The sequence below is a fragment of the Centruroides vittatus genome, unplaced genomic scaffold (genome assembly GCF_030686945.1).
Source record: "Centruroides vittatus isolate TY-2023 unplaced genomic scaffold, ASM3068694v2 contig_1159, whole genome shotgun sequence".
NCBI classification, from domain to species: domain Eukaryota; kingdom Metazoa; phylum Arthropoda; class Arachnida; order Scorpiones; family Buthidae; genus Centruroides; species Centruroides vittatus.
This window is the reverse complement of record NW_027120745.1, coordinates 2,184,873-2,208,422: the sequence shown is the minus strand read 5'-3', so window position 1 is coordinate 2,208,422 and position 23,550 is coordinate 2,184,873. Positions and strand designations below refer to the sequence as shown.

At 27.9% G+C, this 23,550-nt stretch overlaps 1 protein-coding gene across 1 annotated transcript in view; it reads left to right on the top strand.

The window, feature by feature from the left end:
- UQCR-C1 (Ubiquinol-cytochrome c reductase core protein 1) overlaps positions 1-23,550 on the top strand; it is a 35,767-nt gene that overhangs the window by 8,933 nt on the left and 3,284 nt on the right. Inside the window, exons 6-13 of the mRNA XM_067276816.1 lie at positions 3,526-3,638; positions 5,942-6,046; positions 8,716-8,754; positions 12,325-12,419; positions 12,613-12,678; positions 15,512-15,628; positions 17,940-17,997; positions 22,200-22,275. Coding sequence (XP_067132917.1) covers positions 3,526-3,638; positions 5,942-6,046; positions 8,716-8,754; positions 12,325-12,419; positions 12,613-12,678; positions 15,512-15,628; positions 17,940-17,997; positions 22,200-22,275 — 669 coding nt within the window. The remainder of the gene's footprint in view (positions 1-3,525; positions 3,639-5,941; positions 6,047-8,715; positions 8,755-12,324; positions 12,420-12,612; positions 12,679-15,511; positions 15,629-17,939; positions 17,998-22,199; positions 22,276-23,550) is intronic.

Genomic DNA, 23,550 nt, shown 5'->3' with positions numbered 1-23,550 from the left:
ATTTCTTAAATTTTACTGGGATCAGCATATTTGAAGGACTCAATTCTAAAGTGAACGAAATCCATACAAAGTATTGTAGAAATAGTTTGTTTTTTAAGAATTATTATTTTATTTTTAAAAATAAATCAAAATATACTAATAGTAAAAAAAAACTACTTTGACTTGTTTTAAAACTAAAGATAATTTTTATTTTTAGTAATTTTTAAGTATACCGATCCCATTGTTTTAATTATTGAATTTATATATACTAATAATGTACTGTATGAACTTAATGCAGGGTATAACACATTATCTATATAAACATAAAATGCAGAAAAATTACAAATAACTTAAATACAATGTAGGTAATAAAAGAAATTTTGACTTTGTTATGCTGCAATTTGAAAAATATTGTAGATCTATAAATTCCCATTGTCATCCGTTCGTCTGTCTTTTCTTAATTTCAAGAATGGAATTAGATAAATGAAATCCAAGACCAGATATGGAAATTTTAGGGACAGGAGGCCTTGATTTGCTGTATATGAACTTCCAGAAGTCACATTATTTTAATTCAAAAGTTTTTCCCTGAAAGCACTTAATCCATTAACACCTGTTCTCAAACTGAGGGAGAAAAGATAATTAAGAAGGTTTTGAAAAGAAACTATTTCAAAATTTTAAAAAATTGATATTTAATTATTAGAAATATTGTAGATTGTTTCTCAAATTCATTATTTTGTCTAATTATCATTTTGAAAATCACAAAATGTTTTAAAATTTAAATATGGTGATTGATATTACAGCATAATATAATATCTGTCTGTTCCTTATCACTTTCTAATGCCCAACTCCAGTGTTTCTTATCACTATCTTTGTGTGTTGCCGTTTACACATAATTCCTTATATATATATTAATTAAATAGTTGTAAATAATTTAAAAATTCAGTAAAGAATAATTCAATAATGCTGGTTATACTTGCATTTTGCAAGTAAAGTAATATGAATTTATAATGCAAAATAATAATAAATAAATCTTACTTAAACATGTAAAAATTAAAATTAATGTACTTTATACATTCATGTGAGAAAAAAATAAAGAAATGCATGCAAAGTTACCTCCAACAATTAAAAAAAATTTCAGTGAACTGATCTTGTTTTGGACTGATATTATTTATTTATCTTACATCTGTTATACAAGTAGCTTAGTTGAATTTTAAAAAGTTTCATATAATACATATATATTTTTGTTAAAAATTTTATGACTTTAACAAAGCACGTATCATCTTCACCACCCCGCATCATGATCATCTCAAAGTGTTGGAGGCAATGGAAATATTTAAGGCGGGTTGCAAGTCCACATGCATTAATTTTAAAGAAGAAATGTCACTTTTCACTGCATGACAAGTCCTAATGGACAATAGCATTTGATTTTATATTGGTTTTATAATGGTTTAAATTGAAACTGGTGCACATTTCGAATCTTATACTAATATCCGTTATTTGAATATCTTCGAATACGTACATGTTTTGAATCAGAAATCAAATGCCTTCTAAATTGAAATTCGAAAATTGAATGAACAGCTTGCAACGGATTTATGTAAAAGCCTGAAGAAGAGCCCGAAGGGGTGTCGAAAATGTTTGTAATAGTAGAACATTTTTGCTCCAGTTATTTGGTTTAAGTAAAGTTGATATTATATTCATCCCAGTGTGTTAAGAAGTTAAATATTTGTAATAATTTTATATAATAATGATTAATTGATTTTACATTGGTTTTGTCAACAGTCTATTTTTGTTTAAATCTTAAACATAAATCAATACAAATTTTTGAAGTTAGTTGGGAAAACTACATGACTTTGGGTATTTTGGTTACCTGGATAATTCAGGTATATATATATATATATATATATACAGTAGAGCATCGATTATCTGACCACTGATCAACCGACACATCGGTTAATCGACCACGTTCTAGTCAGCAAATTCAAATGTCCCCTAGTGAGGTGGTGCTACAATATTTGGCTATGTCTTGGCTACTTTAATATTATTTTTGTTAAATTTTTTCGTGTTTTAGCTGGCAACACTGACTCAACCATGAAAGGGAAGCCATTATTTAAACGAGGTTTAATTTTATTTAACGACGCTATCCAATTGCTGTTTTTAAAACGTGTGCGAGATTTAGCGGCAAAAAAACGAGGGTCAGCTGTGAAGCAAAAGAAAATTTTGGACTTCTTTTTCTAATGTATAGGCCTACTTTATGTAAAATATGTAACCCGAATATATAAATGTATTTACTGTATTTTTTAATAAACAGTACAGTACTGTATTTATTTTGTGCAAAGTAAAGAAATAACTTTTAATGATACAATAGCGACAATTATTATTTTAAAAAAACTTTTGTTAGGCTTAACACCAATGAAAATTCAAAGCGAAGTATTTTAATAGCAATATACTAATATACTAATTACAAGGGATATACTAATATACTATACTAATAATGTATTTTTTCATACTTTTCGGTTATCCATTTTTTCAGTTATCCGACCAACCCCAGTCCCCAATTGAGTCGGATAATTGATGCTCTACTGTATATATGTTACCCGCAAAACCCGATTTTACGCCAAACTAGTTTTACGCTTACGCCAAACTAGTTTAGAATTATTATTCAAGTATATTAATGGTTAAATATATTAATAGTTAAAATAAAATTAAAAGGCAATCAATTAGATGAACAATATTTATTCAACATAGTCTACTTAATTATAAAAAACGGGGTTGATGTTACCCTAGATATCGAAGGGGGCGGCTTGTCTCCGATTTCAGCAATCAGAAGACAGGGAACAGTGGGGACATGAGATGAGTTCTAACCTAACCTAACCTACCTAACCTAGTCTAATAAATTACCATGATTATTAGCAACCAAATTATTAGAATAGGTTAGCTTAGGTTAGAACGTGCGTCCCACTGTTCCCTGTCTTCTGATTGCTGGAATCGGAGACGAGCTGCCACCTTCAATATCTAGGGTAACATTAACCAAAAACGATATCGATTAGAAATGACACAACACTTGTACAAAACTATAAAATAAAAATAAGCTAATCAGTACTTATCAATTTGTATTTTTTTATTAAGCCATACACTTTTAAAGGTAATTAACTTTCGAAAATATTCTCAAAAATTCAGACGAAATAATAAAAATAACTTTTAAAATCAAACTAAAATTAAAAATGAACTTATTTGTGTTTTATGATGAACTTAAATTAACCATTAATATACTTGAATAATAATTCTAAACTAGTTTGGCCTGACACGCTTACGCCAAACTAGTTTGGCGTAAAATCGGGTTTTGCCGGTAACATATATATATATTTGAAATATCTCTAGTATCTGGGTAACAAAAAAGCAGATACCTGTTTGCAAAAATTTTTAGTGTTCTGGACTATTTAAAATATACATGATGATCATTAAATTTGATATGTCATAAAATCTTAATACATATTAATAAATTTTATTAACAAACGTTTTTATTAATATATTCCAATTTATAACTAGGAATCAAGCATGATGAATTAGTGAAATATGCCAATAAGTATTTGGGATCTCTTTCAAATGAATACAAAAGTGGAATTCCAGAAGCTCTCCCATGTCGATTCACTGGAAGTGATGTGAGTATATGTATAAAAGTATCATATATATCATGTTTTACAACAACATGATATATATTTTTCAGAAATAGTTATTCATCTATAAAAATTTGTTATATAATCACATGAATTTTTAAAGATGAATCAATGTTTCAAATATGAAATGTAATGAAGTGTTCTAATTTACAAAAAAAAAAAAATTGCTTTTTTAACATAAGTTATGGGCATTTTTTGTATTATTATTTTTTAATTCTTTTCAAATGGAAGGAGTTTAACCCCTCCTATTTGAAAAGAATTAAAAACTAAATAAATAAAAATGTACATGCAGGGTCTTAGATTATGTATAATATTTCAATTAATTCTGTGAGAAACAAGGTGTTCATTTGTCTATTTTACTTTATAATCTTTACAACTATACTCCTAAATTGAGATTGTTATTCTAAAATCAATCAAGTTCTTTTGTGTTCCTTTACTCAATCAGATAGTTATTGCATGACCAATTATTGATTTTAATGACTTTTGTATTTCGATTGTATGTTTGTTTTGCTAAGAATATTGTTAAGTTGGGAAATACAGTTTAAATATTTAAATAATCTGGAGTATGAAGGAATTAAGTTCCAGCTTATGAAGCACATGTATCTGCTATTGCAAACTTTGGCATGTGTGAGATAGAAGCACAACATATTTATCAATTAAAAAGATCTTTCTCCTAGCAAAAATTCAAAAACATACTGTAAAATCTATCAACCATTGGAATTTTTGAAAACTGACTCTTAAACCAGTCATTGGATATTATCAACATTTAAAGTTTCTTCTATTTTTAATTTTTATCAAGTAAATTTTAGCATCTATTATTGTTATACAATAATAGTTATTTATGAAGTATATTAATATATTAATGTAATTAATATTAGTATATTATAGTATATTAATATACTATAATATAATATATAGTATATAATAGTATATTAATTATATTAATATACTTCATAAATAAAACAGAAATGAAACAAAACAATAAAGAAAAAAATTTGATTGTTTAACAGCCATTTTGCATTTTTGACATTTAATGCAGTTTAAGTGGTTTTATCTCAAATATTCCATGTATTTCTGCTCACTTTGTAATTACATATACAAGAACTGTTAATTCTCTGTAGTTAATTAAAATAAAATGAAGTAAACAAAAGCAAAGTCAGTGTTTAACTTTTTAAACACGAAATCGGCCTTATCTGTTAAAAATGAAATTGGCCAATTGAAAAGTTGTTAGACCAGTTTTGCTCTACATGTTCGTTCCCCTTATAGCCTGAGGGGTGAAAACAATTTAGTCATTAGAAAGAGAGAGAGAGAGTGAGTTTTCAGAGCTTAAAGAGTTAAGACAATACCTATTAACCTGCATATCAGTGTCATGACCTCAACAGCCATTTCAGTGGTGCAGGTTATGTGGTAGTGGATCATACAAAGGTTTAGTTACATTCTAGCAACATTTTGCAAGGAATCCTGCTATGGATTATCTGCAAGAAATTCTAGTAATTACTGTTGTTCACTTTCAAGAGATTCATTTATTTCTTGAAAGTGAACAACAGTAATCACTCATCTTCAGAAGAATTCAAAAAATAATAATAATAATAAACATATATAAGCATTAATAAAAGTTAATTTTCAAAATATATATTATAATTTCAGAAATAAATATGAACTATGAACATTTGTTTAAAATTGTATTTTTCTATTTGCTTTTCAAAATGGTATGTTTTTTATAAATGTTTATGTATCAATAAATCATGAACTAGCATTAGTCTGATAGATCATATCATTTTAACAAATATATTTATCTGATCAAATTGATGTTCACTCCTTCAGTTTATTAATTAATAACTCCCAACTGTGGATCTAAATCTTAATTTTACTGTTTGATATGAATTAAATTCTTTCCTCAATTATACATTGTTTGGAGCAATTCAGCAAGATAGATAGCGTAACTGAATCCAGTTTGTGTATTTATTTAACATTATTACAATAACTCAGTTCGTGTGTTTTCTAATCTGGATCTCTGAAGATCTCTTAAATTTGATTTTAAATTTTGTCTCTCTCACATTGTAGATTTTAATGTTAATTCAAAACAACAACAATTTTAGAATAATATTTGTTTTGTAAGATTATTAATATTTGATTAAGCTTTGTTAATGTTGTGTGTTAAATGTTAAAATAAAACTTTATATACAGTATAAAACATTTATTAAATTTAGTACAAAGTATATTATATGATAATTGTAATCACAATTAATAAAGTTATTATTTTAAATATAAATTAATGAAAATTTTAGGTTCGAGTTAGAGATGATGCTATGCCATTAGCTCATATTGCTATTGCTGTGGAAGGATGTGGATGGACTAATCCTGATAATATTCCTCTAATGGTTGCAAATACAGTGAGTTGGATAATTTCTATATCTACTGTAATGACAATAATTATTTCAATAAGTTAAATTTATAAACATCAAAAAATTAATAAATAAGATACATACATATTTTTAAAATATTAATATTTATCAGATAGAAAAGATTATAATTGTAAAATAATTCATTAAATTAAACTCTAAAATGAAAGTGAATAGTTGTGAAATAAATTTTAATAAGTGTTAATTGCTATGAAAATTTTTGTATTTAGATATATGAAATAATAATAATATTTAAATCTTAGTCTATCTTTGTCATTTTTTAATTTCAGATAGGATTTGATATTAACATATACAACTTCAAAAATATCAAAGCCATATGAAAATGTTTTCTTAACTGAATCTTTGCTTTAACACTTTTCAAAAATTAATACAGTAGACTCAAAAGTTTTATCAAAATTTATTATTAAAAATTAAAAAGAGTTTGTATAAGTTTTTTATTTTTGAAATTGGTCATCACCAGCTATTTTAGTTCTCATCATAACAATATCTTCAAAATTTTTCTAGTTTAGCTACTTTTTTGAGGATACCAAAGAATTCCTCTAATGGAACATTGTTATGTAATGAAATAATGTGAAAAATCGTCTGTCTCACTCAGTAATGTATAATATACAAAATATACATTTAGAATTATGCACATATTATTTTTGTCTTTATCTACGGATATTAATACATCAAAAGTTACAAGTGTAGCGAGCATACCATAAGCATATGCTTGTTCTGTCATATCAGGCAAATTAATATCTGTATCTTCAATTTCTGTTAAAAACAAATTTTATTCTCTCTCAAGAACAAATTCTTCGTTGTCAAAATAATTTCTGATTGTCTCTGAATTAACACACTAATTATTTTTATGCAGTGTGTAACAAAGTCAGAACATCAAAGGGTTTATAAGTTATATTTATAACTTGCACCTACATTAACAAGTTCAAACTTATTATATAGAAATTATTGGTACATAAATTACTTTTTACAAATTTTCATTCTTCTATCACGTCCAATCGTCAGAAAGAAAAACTATTATTCTTAGTGATTGGACATGACAGAAGAATGAAGATAACTTAGTTTCTTTTATATTTTAAATTATGATATAGAATTATAGTTTTTAAAAAATATTTAAAAGCATAAATTAATAATTTTTTAAATAAATGCCTTAAATTACATAGTATTCAAACTTGTAATTAAATTGAATAAGTGAATTTACATTCAGAATGCAATAAATGATTCCTTTTAGGTTATGATGATGATATTTACAATCAAGTTTTGCAAATTTATAAAATTCTTTTTCCAAAAATATTTTTGTCAACTTTCTACCTAAATCTATCTTAATATATCATTGCACCTTAAATTTAAATGCAAGTGTTAATGGGGTAATTACTAAAAAATCAAATAAAGTCTAAAGTAAGTTAACTGTAGAATATATTATTTTTCAACTTAGAAACTTCCAGTTATTGTTAGTCTGATAGATTGCAAAAGCCAAAACAAAGTGCAAGTCATTACAGTAAATTGTTGTAAAAATAGTTTAATTATTAGATAACATACAACACTTTGTACAGAACGATTAGTGAATGAACTCTAAATGAAATATAAATCTTACTTTAACGACCTTTCTTAAAAAGATATAGTTATCTTTGCTTCTATAATTTTCTGTCTTTATAATTTTATGCTTGTCAAGAAATTATCAACTTTCTGCAAATATATAAATGAATGCATTTCAATGTTGTCTTTACTTTTTAGGTATTGCTGTAGCATTGCAGTGGCCATGGTTACTTTAGCATTTGTCAGGGGTGAATGAATTTCAATTTCTTCCTCTCTTCTGAATCATCCTTATGTGTTCTATCTTTTTGATATCCATCACAATATCATCATCAGATAAGGCTTTGCAGATAAGCATATTTTGTCAATAAGAAGATACTAGACACATCTTACATACTTTTTCAGCATCAAAATTTAATCAAAATGTTTGTTTTGATTAAATTTTGATGCTGGAAAAGTGTTTAAGGTGTGTCTAGTCTTCTTATCCTAGAAAAGTTTCAGCTTAGATGTTCTTTGATTTTTATCAATATTTAAAAATCTTCTAAACTTGTTGCTATATAAAAGTTTCTGTATTATATCTTAGTTATTTCATCAACTTGTTTTCGATGGTGTCTGGCATGTTTGGGTGCAAAAAATCCGTTTCTTGAAGCAATTAGTAATCATTGTTTGAATTGATATGCGTCTTGTCCAACTATTCTTAATTTATTATCTGAATACTATAAATGGCTCTTACTAGGACTTATCACAAACTATTGAGAAATCACTTAGAGACTGATAAACATTAGTTATTTGTAACCACAGTTACAAATAAATAACTAATGTTTATGGAGTTATGTAAAAAATCTACTGACTCCGATTTTGCCTGCAATCAGGGACAGACTTGTTAACAAGAGACAATTAGACTTCTTATAGTTTGCAAGAAGTTTGGATAAGGATTCTTCTTCCCTGATAATTTATAATCAATATATTCTCTTTTGATCTATAATTTATTATAAATATAAATTCTTTATTAACTCTCATATAATTTAATATTTATAAATTTTTATACATAAATAATTTGTAAAATTAAAATAAGAAATTTGATAATTTAAATATTTTTTTTACAGTTGATTGGCATGTGGGACAGATCACTTGGAGGTGGTGCTGTAAGTATTTGTTATAAATATAAAATATATTTTAACATACAAAGTGTCAAACATATAAAGTGTTGTGTTTTACATATATATATATATATACACACAACATACAGTTAAACTTCCATATAGCAAATTGCTTCTTGAGAAACACCAATAATTGATTATATAGAAAATTTATTAAATGAAAAATGTACCGGTAATGAAAAGAAAACTAAGATATATTGTAATAATTTATTCTTCACAAAAATGTCCTTGAACTTGCATACACATTTCTTAGTTTTGTTATGACTATGTTTTACTTTTATGAAAGAATCAAATTGAAGGTATAATATTCATTAAAATTCAGAAAAAAGTTATGATTTGAAATAATAAGTATTCAATAATAAAATAGTAATGTTTTTTCTTGTAAAGTTTTTAACAAAAATTATTTTGCCTAGCAAACAATTCTAATTTCATTTAAATAATTAAAAATTTAATCCAAGATATTTTCTTTTTAATGGAAACAATTTCTTAGTTTTGAGTTTATCAAAAAAATCATTATTTGAAACTATCCTTAGATAAAGATATGTTGATCTTGCTATGAGTACAAAACAAATAGATACTGTACTCATAATAGCCATTCAGTGGTAGTAGTTGCAGAAATAAGTCAATGTTTTAACCAATTTTATCATTTATCAATACAAAAAGTAATTTTGTTTATTCGCCCAGCTTTTAAGTGTCATATATAAATTAAACTTTATGAAATAAAGACAGTTTTAAATGTAAAAAAGTCATTTTCAATGTTCCATAGAAAAATTTGTTAAAAAGAGAAATTTGCAATATAGAATTATACATATTAGCCCAGGACTATTATAACTGAGTTATTTATTTTTATTATTGAAAATTAAGATAATACAAACAATTTTTGAGTCCTTTTTCTTCTTTAAATCTTTTTTAATTCCAATCCAGGTACCACAACCAGCAAGAGACTTGAAGTAAAACTTCTAAAAGTAACAGACAAATACTATCAAAAAACTTACACACAATTAAAAATTATTTTGATCTCAACCCTTTTTTGTAGGCTACGATGTCTACAAACATTAAAATCTTTAATTTAAAAGTCTTCAACAACATCCATGTTATATAATTGCATTTATAAGCTCAATTAATTGTGTGTATGTTTTTTGATAGTATTTGTCTGTTACTTTTAAAAGTATTACTTCAAGTTGCCTGCTGGTTGTGGTACCTGAATTGGAATTAAAAAGGATTTAAAGAGGAAAAAGGATTCAAACTAGTGATGTAACGAATAGTATATTTGGCCAGGAGCGTGGCTGAATGGCTGAATATTCACCCAACTATTCGGCTTGATTAACACACGTACGAAAATTGGCGCGCAAACCGCATTATGACAAGGATCATGCACCCTGCTCTCTATTGGCCTGCTGTCATTATGATTTTTTCTTCCAGTAGGTCTAAATTATTTAAATTAATTAATTAAATTATAATTATTAAAGTTAATATGAGATGGAGCCTAACGTCTACCTCTAGTGCCAAATTGGTTTATAATTTATGTAATAGCCGTAAATAGCCCGATATGATTCTGCAGTTGTTGGTATTTAGATGTAAGTTATAACTTATAAGTTATTTTATTTGCAATCGACCTTTTTAACTCTTTAAGCACTAAAATTTTGTTTTTACTACGTATTTGTAGACTGAATAGTACCCTAAGGATATACTTTAGTGGGGACATATGGTCTAGTTTCTCTCCAGTTGTGGAACAGTTCAAATATACTATTGGGGGGTTTCTATTTGGGAAGTTTTGTGATATTTTGTTGCTATTGTTTTTGTCAATATTTTTAAAATTAACATGATTTCAAATGTTATCTTTTGTCAGGCATGGGCAAATGCAGCTCCGAGAGCCACGTGCGGCTCTTTTTGAGTTACATGCGGCTCTTGCTGAAAGTGTTAATTTCTGTTCTTTATTATTATTTTTACAATTTTGTAAAAATATGTTTATTAAAAAAAATTCAATATTTGTTTTATATTATATTTATATTATATAATAAAATCATGCACCTTACCATACTATCTGCCACGACAGTACAAAACTGTGGCTCCCATGCATTTTGCAAAACCTACATTTCGGCTCCCACTGAACTCTTGCTTGCCCACCCCTGGTATATAATGAGAAATTCTAATTCTTTGCTTTATATATAAAACTAGCTGACCCAGCCACGCGTTGTTGTGGCTCAAAATTTATCTATTATAAATGTGTAACACCTCCCCCGTGGGGGGAATTTCAAAAAATCCCTTCTTAGTGTACAGTACATTCTTTTGACGTACCCTATTAAAACACAATCAAAAACGCGTTTAAAATAGTATAAATAGAAGCTGAGTTCTTCACAGTAAGCCTTAATCCTGTCCCTCCCCCCCAGTGGGGGGAATTTCGACATGTATATTATATAAAAACACATGTGTATTCGAATGCAACGTTGTGTCAAAATTTTAAAGGAATTGGTAGGAACAAACGAACGTTATATTTTATTTATATAGATAGATAGATAAATGATCTACTTTAGTCCATTCTCACAGAAAAGCATAATGCCTCACAGAAAAGCAAACTTAGGTCGTCGGAAGTTAGCGCCATCTGTTGGACATAAAAGCCTTAATCCATATATAAATATATTTTTGAAAGGGGGAAATGGTGGTTTTCACGTGCCAGAAACCTTCGCGGGAGTGTATTAAACAACTTTCCGAAGTTTTATGGCAATCGGATAAATGGTGTGATAGTGCATGAAGGACAAACACACACACACAGAACACACACACAGACATACTATACATTCATTTTTTATATATATAGATAAATTATGTATTAGTTACTCATCATCTAGAAATAGGTAAATAATTCTTTCATTAAATATGACAAGTTTCAATAAAATGATTTACAAATCATTTTAAAATATCGTAAAAAATATTAAAATATACGCGAATACGAATATATCATAATTAACTAAACAATTACATTAATGCCCAATACATTCTAACCTACACGCCATCAATGCCATAAGAAATCAGGCTAGATAAAGGCTATAATAATATTTAATTACGAAATAATTTAATACTAGAGTTAGATGCTATTTTTTATTAACTTTAATAATAATAATTTAATGTTCAGCATTAATAAAAGTTACCAAAATGATTAATTTACTGTGTTTTTGTTATTTCTTATTTCTGTTGTTAGGTATTCGGTATTCGGCCAAATGGTGATTTAAATATTCGGTATTCGGCTGAATAGCAAAGAATAGGCTGAATACCAAGTAGTAACTGAATATTCGTTACATCACTAACTCAAACATTGCTTGTAATACCTTAATTTTCAATAATGAAATAAATAACTCAGTTGCAATATAGAAGTTTATATGGAAGTTTGACTGTTTTTTTTAAATCAAAATTATTTATTTATTTTGATTAATATAGTAATTAACCAAATAATTTATTATTGTAATTGTTATTTATTGATTTAAAATATTTTTATTACATAATTTTACATTTTTATGCTATTTACATTACATTATTTATACATATGTTATTTTTTAGAATGTTTCAAGTAAACTTGCACAAAACACAGCAACTCACAACTTATGTCACAGTTTTCAATCATTTAATACTTGTTACAAGGATACTGGTCTTTGGTATGTTGCTTTTTAATGTTTTTTAATTCAATTTTTTTTAAATTATATATATAATAAATTGTTAAAATACATGTAACATAAGATAATATCAAAAATTTTTTATAAGACAAAAGATAACATAAGTTAGTTCAAAAAATAATTATGTTGATATTTTGAAGATTTTCAACATTATTTAAATAGTTTTAAATTGCAGGGGTATTTATTTTGTGTCTGAAGGTTTGACGATTGATGACATGGTTTATAATGTACAGAATGAATGGTAAGGCATATTTCTAAAATTTGCAGCTTTTTATCTATTCTTTCTTTATCTCTCAGCATTGTGATTTGTATAATATAGCTGGACTAATTACTATTTTAAAAAATTTTTCTTAAGGTAATTTTGATTATTTTATCAAAAAACTTGTACATTTCTGTTTCTTCTATTTTTTTTTTCCGTATTATTTGTTTTATCAAACTTTGTCTGTCTGTAAATATCATTTTATTCAAATAATAGTTGTGGGTATATTTTAAACTGATTTCATTGAAACTATGTAATTAAATGTGCATTAGTCATTTCTTGATTTATCATTTATTCACATCTGTTGGTCAGAATTTTTAATCCTGAAAAATGTTAATCTCAGACTTGATTATTTTTAAGAAAGAACAATACCGCATAAACAATGTTAGTACACATTGATAGTAGTAACAGTGGTTGATGTTTTGGAATGCAGTGTAGTGATTATCAAGTTTGGACTCTATGTAGTTATGACCTTTTATTTGTCCTACCTGCCAGACAGTGAACTGGAAAGAAGGGTGTAATGGTGCTGGTGGTGCATCCAAGCCTGAACCAGTGCTGAACTTTACCAAACATTTTGTGTGTTTGAGTCAATAGAGTTTGTTTGCTCATGAATAACATTATAAAATTCCTGAGTTTTAATCTAATAGTTATATATGTATAGTTGTAATTTTTGTTTTAGTACTAAAACTATATTTGAGAGACTAGAATCAAGTTTTAGTTTTAGTAAATAAACTAAAACTATGCAACTCATGACATCACTGAGAGACCGCGCAAACATCATTGAAAGTTTAGTTTGTTGTTGTTGAAAATTTATTGTTCAGTTAGAAAAGGAAAAGTGCTACTAAACAAACAAAGATTTAATGACTTTTTTAAAAGAGTAATGTAGATTGGGCTGGACATTGGAAGAAATATTCACTGGTGTGTGTTTTTTGATGTAATAAATACATATAGGTATAAAATACAAATTCTTAAAGCTGGAACTTATGTACCAGTATCAATCTAAACTCTCTTCCAGCAATAGAGGTGTATAATCAATGTTTTTGACTGTTAACTAGTCTTCTTCAGGTAATAGAATGTATTAAGATTCTGAAACATATTAGAATTCTTCAAATTATCAGACAAGTACAGAAATTTACAAATTCAAATACTTGCTTATTGATTTTGAAGAATAACATAGTAAAACCCAATCAAATCTAGATAACTGATAACTCCCAACATGTTAACACATATCAGTTAGAAATTTGCTCCAGGTGATCTGATTAGTTGGAACTAATCAGATCAGTTAAAGTAAATAATTTGTAGTTTTTGGTGTATTTGATTTGCTTCTCTTTGTCATAAATCTAATATTTTATTTTCTTATTTCCCTGTTTCCTTTGGATTTGAGCTAGCTCTTTCTTCTATACAGTAATATGAAATTTAAGAATTTTATTAGACAGGAAAGATAAAATATAGCTCTAACAATCTGTGACTATTACATCAGCAATGCCCAAGTCAGGACTGACACCATCTTGACTTTAGGTGCACAGGAACCTTCCAAATAATTATCATGCGAGCAGTTGCATATGAGGGAAGGAACAGGTTCGAGAAGGAGAAGGGAGTCAAGAAACAGCATGTCAGAAATACCACATTCCACTGTGCATTTAACCAGCAAACAACAAATATTTATTTTTCAAATAGATAAAAAAATATACAAAGAAAATCAAAATAGAGAGGAGTGTCTTAATGCGTGCCAAAAGAAGAGAGAGTTTTTACAATTGTGTTTGTGGGTTGCTAAATACTTGGATCTTTGTTTGACATTTGCTGGCTGGCTTGGACATCTTGGAGAGGGGAAGGAGAGTCACTTGCTTAGTTATGATGAATCTTGGTGAAGAGCCTTGAATTCTAAAGTTTGTAAGAGTAAAATCCACAACAATGGTTTTCCAATTGATTGTTCGTTAGTTCAAAGTGGCCAAGGTCCGGTGGAAAGGGTGAGTCCTGGAGTCTGAGGGGGATGAGCACACACTTCAAAAACAGGTAAACTTTCTCTTGACCTTCCTTCCTCTCTATTTTCGTTTGGAGTTATTTCCCCCTGCTATTCTGATGACCATATTTGGTAAGGTCATGCATGGTGGTTAGTCCAATCTTTGATTTATTTATTTTTTTATGACACTTCCTTCATTGAGTAGTTTTTATCAGAATGTGTCACCCATAAAGGAAGTGTTATTGGTGGGAAAATCTTGAAAATTTCCTCCCTTGAATTTGTTAAAATAAAATAATTCTTCCTTTTAATTTATGAATGAAAATTAAGATCCTCAAAATTACAAAAGTACTAGCCTAGGTTCTCACAAATCTTAATATAATTTTTACAATAATCAGAATTATGCCTATTATTAAAAGGAACAACACGGTATTAACTGATATTAGCTTACTATAAATTTTCATAAATTATTTGACAAAATAGATTTACAAGCAACTCCCAAGCATTTCTCTCCTTTCTCAGTTATATTTTGGACTATATTTACAGATGGCTCAAAGTGTGACTGAGAAAGGAGCGAGTTAGGTAGGATTTTTTAATGTATATAGATATATAATAAAAATATATTGGTACATATAAAGAAAATGGCCAGTTATTTAATCTAACTTTTCTTTATATTCAGCATGTTTAATAAATTTGTTTAATATTTAAAATTGAAAATTTATCATTATTGTTATAAAAGCTATAAAATAGATTTTCTTGTCTTTTAAACATTGATAATTATTTAAACACCAACTAATTAAAATTATAATATTTTTACTCAGACTATGTTAAACATGTTTCTTAATTCTTTTAATTTAGGATGAGATTATGTACAAGTGTTACTGATGGAGAAGTTGTAAGAGCAAAAAATTTATTGAAAACTAATATGTTCCTTCAGTTGGATGGTTCAACTCCTATATGTGAAGACATTGGAAGGTATAATCTAAGTTTTTTTTGTAAAATGATTAATTATTATTTGTATGACTTGGTTTTTTTTCATAAAATGCTTATTCAAAATATTTTTGGGCAACTTTTCCATATTTAATACATGAAGAAAATCACTATTAGTTTTAATGGGGAATATACTACATTTTTGTAGCTGAAAGATATTTATTACTTATTACTTTTGTAATATATAATAATTTTATTTATTTAATTAGCATATTCTTTCATTGTAAATATAAAAATTTTGAAATAACCAATTTCATAATAGATATGTATGTCACATTTTTTGATGGTTTGATAGTTTATATGATCCATGAGATATGATGACTTTAATATATCTCAGATCATATAAGTATTGCAACAGAATATTGTTCAATCTTAATTACAAAGATTGCAATTCTTAATGAGTTATCAAATTTTTAAATAATAGGCATAACAATTACAGTAAAACTTTGATTTAATGAACAAAACTTTCTGGTCCATATGTCATATGTGAAAATTAGCACCCTGTTAATTTTAAAATGCTTTTTATATATAATTAAATTAAAAGGTTCCTTTTGAAATCCAAGAGTCACCACTTTTAACTTCATACCACAATGAAAGTGTCTCAATATATCATCTGAAGACAAACAAATAGGAAATTTTTTTTGAGTTTGTCAAATTTAAATTTAGTTTTCTTTTTAAGAACATTATTTATTTGTTTAGTTACGCTTTAAATTATATAACTATTATATATTTTTCAAAAAAAAAAAAAAAATGTTAATTTCAATTTAGATCATATACTTGTTTATTAGTCTAAGGCCGCGACTCCACTAGCCGTAAAACAGCCGTAAAACCTCTCGCCGTAAAAGCTTTTAATCACGTGACCTATTTGCGTTTGCGCTCGGATTGCGGTGGAGGTCCGGCTAGCGAAGCTTTTTACGGCGACAGTACTATTACGGTGTATACGTGATATATCGATATAAAGACAATAATCATATTCTACGAGTTTTCTCTATACTATAATTACAAATATAGTAAAAGTAATATCTTTACTTCCATATATTGACTTTTATTATTACATTATTAAGATAATATACAGCATTTATAAGCTTAGCTTTTTTATTATATACTTCTCTAAATTGAAGGATTTTCCTTTGACCGTTCATATCGCGTGTTTTAGGCATCCATTATTATAATCGGGATACCTCTTGTCGTAGATACATGAATACTTTCGGATGTTTTCGATAAATCTTTCCAGATCTTCTAGAGAAGCCACGAGAGAACGTACACAAAAGCTCGTTTTCCGCCATTTTCGCAGCGTGTCACGATGACCTAGATTCAACTGACTTCTGATTGGTGGATGGTACCGGTTTACGGTCGTATTCCCTTCGAAAGTTGAACACTGCTCAACTCGCTTTTACGTTGGTTTTACGACCTGCTCAGGCGTAAAATATCATGGTCACGTGATTAAAAGCTTTTACAGCGAGGGGTTTTACGGCCCTTTTACGGCTAGTGGAGTTGCGGCCTAAGAACTACAGTGAGTACATAAACAATAATAGATGTAGAAACTTTTCTGTAAAATTAAATTTCTCATACATAACATAAATAATTTTAATTATACAAACATAATAAGTATCTATATAAGTAAAAGTTTGACTAGTTTGTCAATTTTTTAACACATGCATTAACAAAATCTACAAGGTTTTACTGTATTTGTAATAAATTATGCGTTTAATGAATTAATATCATAAGGAAACTTTTAAAACTTTCAAGTATATGTTTTATGCAATGTAATACTCAAATGGTATAGATTAGCACAATTTTATTGGCTGGATATACAGGAATTGATGTTTTTCAACAGAAAATAGTTAGACTTCTACCTTCATGAGAAGATAGTTCAAGATAGCCAGATTTTTTTTTCTAATAACTCTAATGTACCATTTATAGCCAAATACAAAATTGTAATTGGCCAACTAGTCAAATTTTATGAAAATGGACTAAATAATTAAACTTGACATTCTCATGAACCTCTATAAACATATTTTGTACTTATTAATAACTTTGTATTAAGTAATTTTTTTATTCAAATGCCATTACCCCACTGGTCAGGTAGAAAGAGGGCTTGTTGTGAGTGGGGATTGAAGTTAATTCAATTAAAAATAGTCACTGATCTCCTGGATGAGAGAGTGGTTCCTGAAAAGTTTCATTACAGTTGCTCAAACTATGCTGCAATGTATAAAGAACAAACAAACTAAGAAACTTTCTTCTTTATATATTACGTATAACGCTTACAATTTTTTTTTTTTTTTTTTTTTTTTAGACAAATGTTATGTTATGGCAGGAGAATCCCAATACCAGAATTGGAAGCAAGAATTGAAGTAAGTTTTTTAAATTTGTTATTGAAAATGATTGATTGGATTCAGTAATTTTTATTAAAGTTTTATTTTATAAGTTCTAATTTGAAATTGTATCAGGTTTAGTTTGGACTTATTCAAAACCTTGTTTTTTATAGTATATAATAGTACTTAATGAATATGAAGTAGAGCTAGTTCCTTAAAAACTGAAACTTTAATATTTTTTTCATCCTAAATAAAATAAATTTTTCAATTTAAATTGTAAATCATTATTGTAACACTGCTATTTACGAATAAGGTACTTATTGATGTTTAAAAAAATTAGATTTGGTATTTAAAGATTTTTATATTAATTCAAGCAGTTTTTCAAGATTACAAATACAGTCGAGTCTGCATAAGTCGACACCAGGATAACTCGATACCATCGGTTACGTAGTCACTTTTCTGTGGTCCTGGCCGACTTACACAGGCATTAATGTTAAAAAACTCTGGTTTACTCGACACCGTTTCACTTGTCACCACTGGATAAGTCAACATACTTTTGCTGTCCTACACTCCGATAAGTTGTCACCCCCTCCCAAAAAAATGAATTCACTCCACATGTGTGGTGCAAACTTATTATTATTTATTTTTTTTTTTTTCAGGAGGGGGAGTCGATTTATTTATTAATATATAATTAATATATATATATATATATACATATTAATAAAAATGCCTTAGCATTTTATGCATTTTTATGTATAAAATAACAGATAAACAAAAAGAAAATATAAAATCTACATCAACATCACACCAGAATCCAATTTTGCATTTTCTCATGCCAGAGGCATTAAGAATCCTTAGACATTACTTGCCAACAATTGACAATTGCAAACATGATGTTTTAAAGGCGTTCGTGATAGTTGAAAAAGAAAGTTGAGACAGTTAAGTGCTCAAAACAAATAACACTAAACGAATTTTTCATTTTTTCATCTACAGAGTAATTGTAAATGGAGGACACAATGTATTGTAAGCCTATACCACTGTATAACGCACTACTGTATTTTCCTAATTGTAGTTTTGTGGTTTTTTTTTTCCAACTTCGCTTTAGTCGTCACATCGGATAACGCGACACATTTCCACTTCCCCTTGGGGTGTTGACTTATATGGAGTTGACTGTAGTTTTACAAAACTATCTGCTATTTTTTCATTTCCAGTATCTGTTAAAAATAAATAGAAAAATACAGGTTTTTTAAAATATTTGGAAATTGAAACAGTATATATCATTTGAACCAGCAATGTTGCAAGAAATAAACTCTTTCCAAGTTTTATCACTGTGTCATAAATTTTTATTGAATTTTAGTTTATAAAATATTTTATTGTAATAATACTGTCACATGTCATATGTATATTTCTATTAGAGTTACATATGTAAAACTGTTTGTATAATACCAATGGTCCTTTTTTACTTTAATATTATTTTCTATAAGTAACAGATATGTAATATCAATGGTGCGGCCTCTTTATATTGTTTAAAATTCAATTTCTTCAAAAAAGATTTTTCTTTCTTAAAAATATAATAATATTTTTTAAAGAAATTTAATATTATTGTTTACAAATATATTCTAGGAATTACTTTATCTGAAATATTTTTTGTAATTTAGTCTCTTTTATATAAAAGTATTGGTGTATAAATTATTCTATTGTTTTGTTTTTCTTTTAACATTTTAATTTTTGTTGTTTCTTATATGTGCAAATGGTGGTTGCTTTTTTAATATATGAAGGGTCAGTCCCATCAGTTTGTGTTCCAGTTCATGATTGCTTTTAACAGTTCATGGATAACAAACTTGTTACTTCTGCAATACTATATCCTGGGCCTTTTCTAGTTTACATATAGAATATATATAGAACTACACTTCTCTGTTATCAGCCTTTTATTTTTATTTTGGATTTGTTTTACTTCTGGGATATGACTTCTTACATTTCATGCTTATTTTATAAAATTAAGTAAATAAATAGAAATATAATAAATATAACACATATGTTATATTTCTAATATGATATGATGATATACTATAGTATATAATAATATATAATATAATATAAATGTAATAGATCTGCCTTATGATTGGTTTCTTCTTTGAATGAATGTAAATATAATGGAAAACCAGAAAAATTATTTTGCTATTTTTATAATTGTTTTTAAATGGAATCATTTTTGATGATGGTAAGTTTTCTATTAATTCTTTGATGAAATAATAGTCTAAAACTTTATTTACATGTAATTTTATATTACAAAATAAAGTAAAACTGAAAATTGTAAATTGAAATTTTTTTGAAAGTGTGTATTTTAAAATAATGACTTTTTTTTATATCAATGAGTTTTTATGAATAATGTAATATTAGTCTTGCAGTATGTATTTAAGAAGTTTTTTATACTAAAGAAAAGCTTTAGAGAAATACACTGATCTTTGTGATTAATTGGGACTGTGTAATTCTCCATGAACATCAGATTCTCTGAGTTCCATTTTCAATTTTAAATTCGTAATTTGTTTCAAGACTTTATGTATTACTGCTGTTTTTAAAAGTTTTTAGAAAAATGAATGATAAAATAAACATACTGTACAGTGGCTTATACAGCAAAAGTTATTTTATTTAAACCAAACAAAAACAAAACAGTAACATAACATGACAGACACCATATGAGTGAGTGAGATTTTAGCATTGAATGAATGATCTTTTAGCATTGCTCAAACATTCAGTTTGTTCAGGTGTCAATTTCGGTTTACAATAGTATGTAATCTCCCATTTCCCAAAAGGTTGAAACCTTTCACAAAGATTGAAATTTTGATGCATAAATTTCTGATCACGAATGTTCAAATTCCTGAACACTGATGTCCACAAACATCGAGAGTGTAGTATATGTAGTGGCAAATGTTATAGATTTAGTTTCTTGAAAATATTTCCAGTTTGTTTTCTTGCAGTAGATGATAAGATCTCATATATAAATAAAACTGAATCATGTTTTTATGAACTGTTTTGAAAAGTGTAGCTAATGTTTTTAATGAAAACAGTGAATTTTATAATTTTAATTATCTATTTTTATTTATAGTAACATTTCGTTTACACTTAATATTTTCACCTACCAAAAGTGCAGAAAACATTTCTGTATTTTCATGTGTCTAAAATTTTCTTTTCTTTATCTTTTGTAGCACATCAACATACAGTAATACTTTGACTTACGCTACCCCAACTTGCGCAAACCTGGAGTTACGCAATTTTTAAATCTCGTCGATTCGTCTTTTGTTTGAGCGCCACGCAACTCTTGATTACTCACTCCCCCCACACTATTGTTCAGCTTACATGTTCGGACGTGTCGCGCGGAATCGACGCATAGCTACAATTTATTTTGTGTTATTTATTTCTGTGTTTGTTATATCTACAGAGACTTGAGAGACTCTACTATGTCATCCAAACGAAGTAGAACTGATTCTTCTGCATCAAACAAGAAGAAAAAAAAAACTTTATCTTTGGAATGTAAAGTTAACATTATTAAAAACTTTGATACAAAAATGAAAAGGGGTTACAAATTTTAGAAAATATAGACTCTAACGCAGAGCACATTTCTTCTAAAAAAAGGGGAAATAAAAAAAGTATTAGCATGATACGAGGAAATTTTGCAGGAGAAAAAAATCTTTGATCCATCAGACAAGTTTGTTAGATTTTATGAAGCCTTCTACATCAAAATAACTTCGGTTTACAATTTTAATAATATAATTTGTTATACATGTGTATTATCTAAGATTTTATTAAACATTTTTTTCTAAATTATTGTTTTCTTTAGTCTCCAGCCCCAATTAAAAATAATTTTTATGTATTTATATGCGAAAATATACCCTGACTTACTTGAATTCGACTTACGCAGTTATCACTTGGTCCCACCTATCGCGTAAGTTCGGGGTATTACTGTATATTCAAATTTTTGTTAAGCTATTATTTTAAACTCAAAAGGCTGCTTATTTTTATCAAATTGATCTGTTTTATTTTTCTGAAATCATGTGTATTTCTGTGGGTTGTTTGATAAGTTTGGTAAATTTTAATTAGGTGATGCATCTAATATTTTTCATGACATCTATAATATATATATAACTTGTATATAACTATTATAAATAAATAAAATTGTTGATTTTTTTTGTTTTTCCTTGCATTATTGTTTTATAAATTAATAATTTTTTTATTTCATACAGGCTGTTGATGCCAAAACAATCCGTGACGTTTGTACCAAATATATTTATGATAGATGTCCTGTTGTTGCAGCTGTTGGTGAGAATTTTTTATAATTTTATTAAGATTTATTAATTAGTTACATTTTATAAAATTTGCTTAATTTTTTTTAATGACTTAATTGTGATGATTGTATTAACACTCCTCTTCAGTCTTTTTTGACTACAGAAAATAAGTCAACTCATATAACTTCTAGAAATATCTTTGGCAAATACAGTGTATATATGTGTCTACATACACACACACACACACACACACACACACACACACATATATATATATATATATACATACACGAGGTGTAGCTTGTTTTTTCTTTTTTTTAACTTTTTCTGCCCTGTGGACACTAAGAGGGCCTCTTTTAGCAAGCCTATTATGGGTTTGGCCAGGCCCACAATGGGGCGACCAAGTGAATGATGAAGGACAGGGCTCGATATATCCGGATGGACTACCCCTGAAAAATTCCTGGAGGTTTTTCAACCGACCGGATTTGATCCCGGGTCCCCAGAGCAGTAGGCTGCCACCTTGACCCTCAGCCATCCAGCCATCTATATGAGATGTGGCTAGGAAACAATGAGACTGAAGCTGGAACTTTAAATCTTGAGTAGTATACTCCAAGGGTGTAGTCAGGATTTTCTTTGGGGGGACAAAAATAAGATAATGTTGTTTATTAAAAAATGGTTTTATTTGAACATTTGAAGATGCTAAAAGTAATTAGTTGCAATGCTATTCAAACCCTTATAAATCTTATTTCAGCACTAGCTTACGGTGTTCTGGCTAAATTTTGTCAAAATTTCTTTCTCAACTATCCCCACCTCCTCAGCGGTTTACATACAATTATAAATGTATTTATAATTGTATATAAACCGCTGAGGAGGTGGGAATAGTTTCAATGGCAGCACTGGCCAACGAGTATAAGTTATATGGTGTTTATTTATAATTCTTTCTCAAATTTATTTTTAGCTTCCAGAACCATCCTTTTATGCACAGTCATCATAGAAAGACCAATAAGTCGATTTTCTGTCATTGTTGACCATATCGAAGTTTTTACCCTGTGTAAGGTGCTGAAGGATCTTTCAATAGTGCACGGTTGTGCATGGCTGTGCAAGTGAGATAAGTAGCGCCCATTTTATAAATGGATGGAACAATTGCATTTCTTTAACTAGTGCAGCTAGTTCTATAGCAGAGGCTGAAACAATTGCTGAGCATCTTGGAACAGATTTCAATATGCCACGAGTCATAAATCATCAGAAACATTGTGTGAATCCACCAGCACAGACTCCTAGTGAGTTTTGGAGATCACTAATTGTTCCA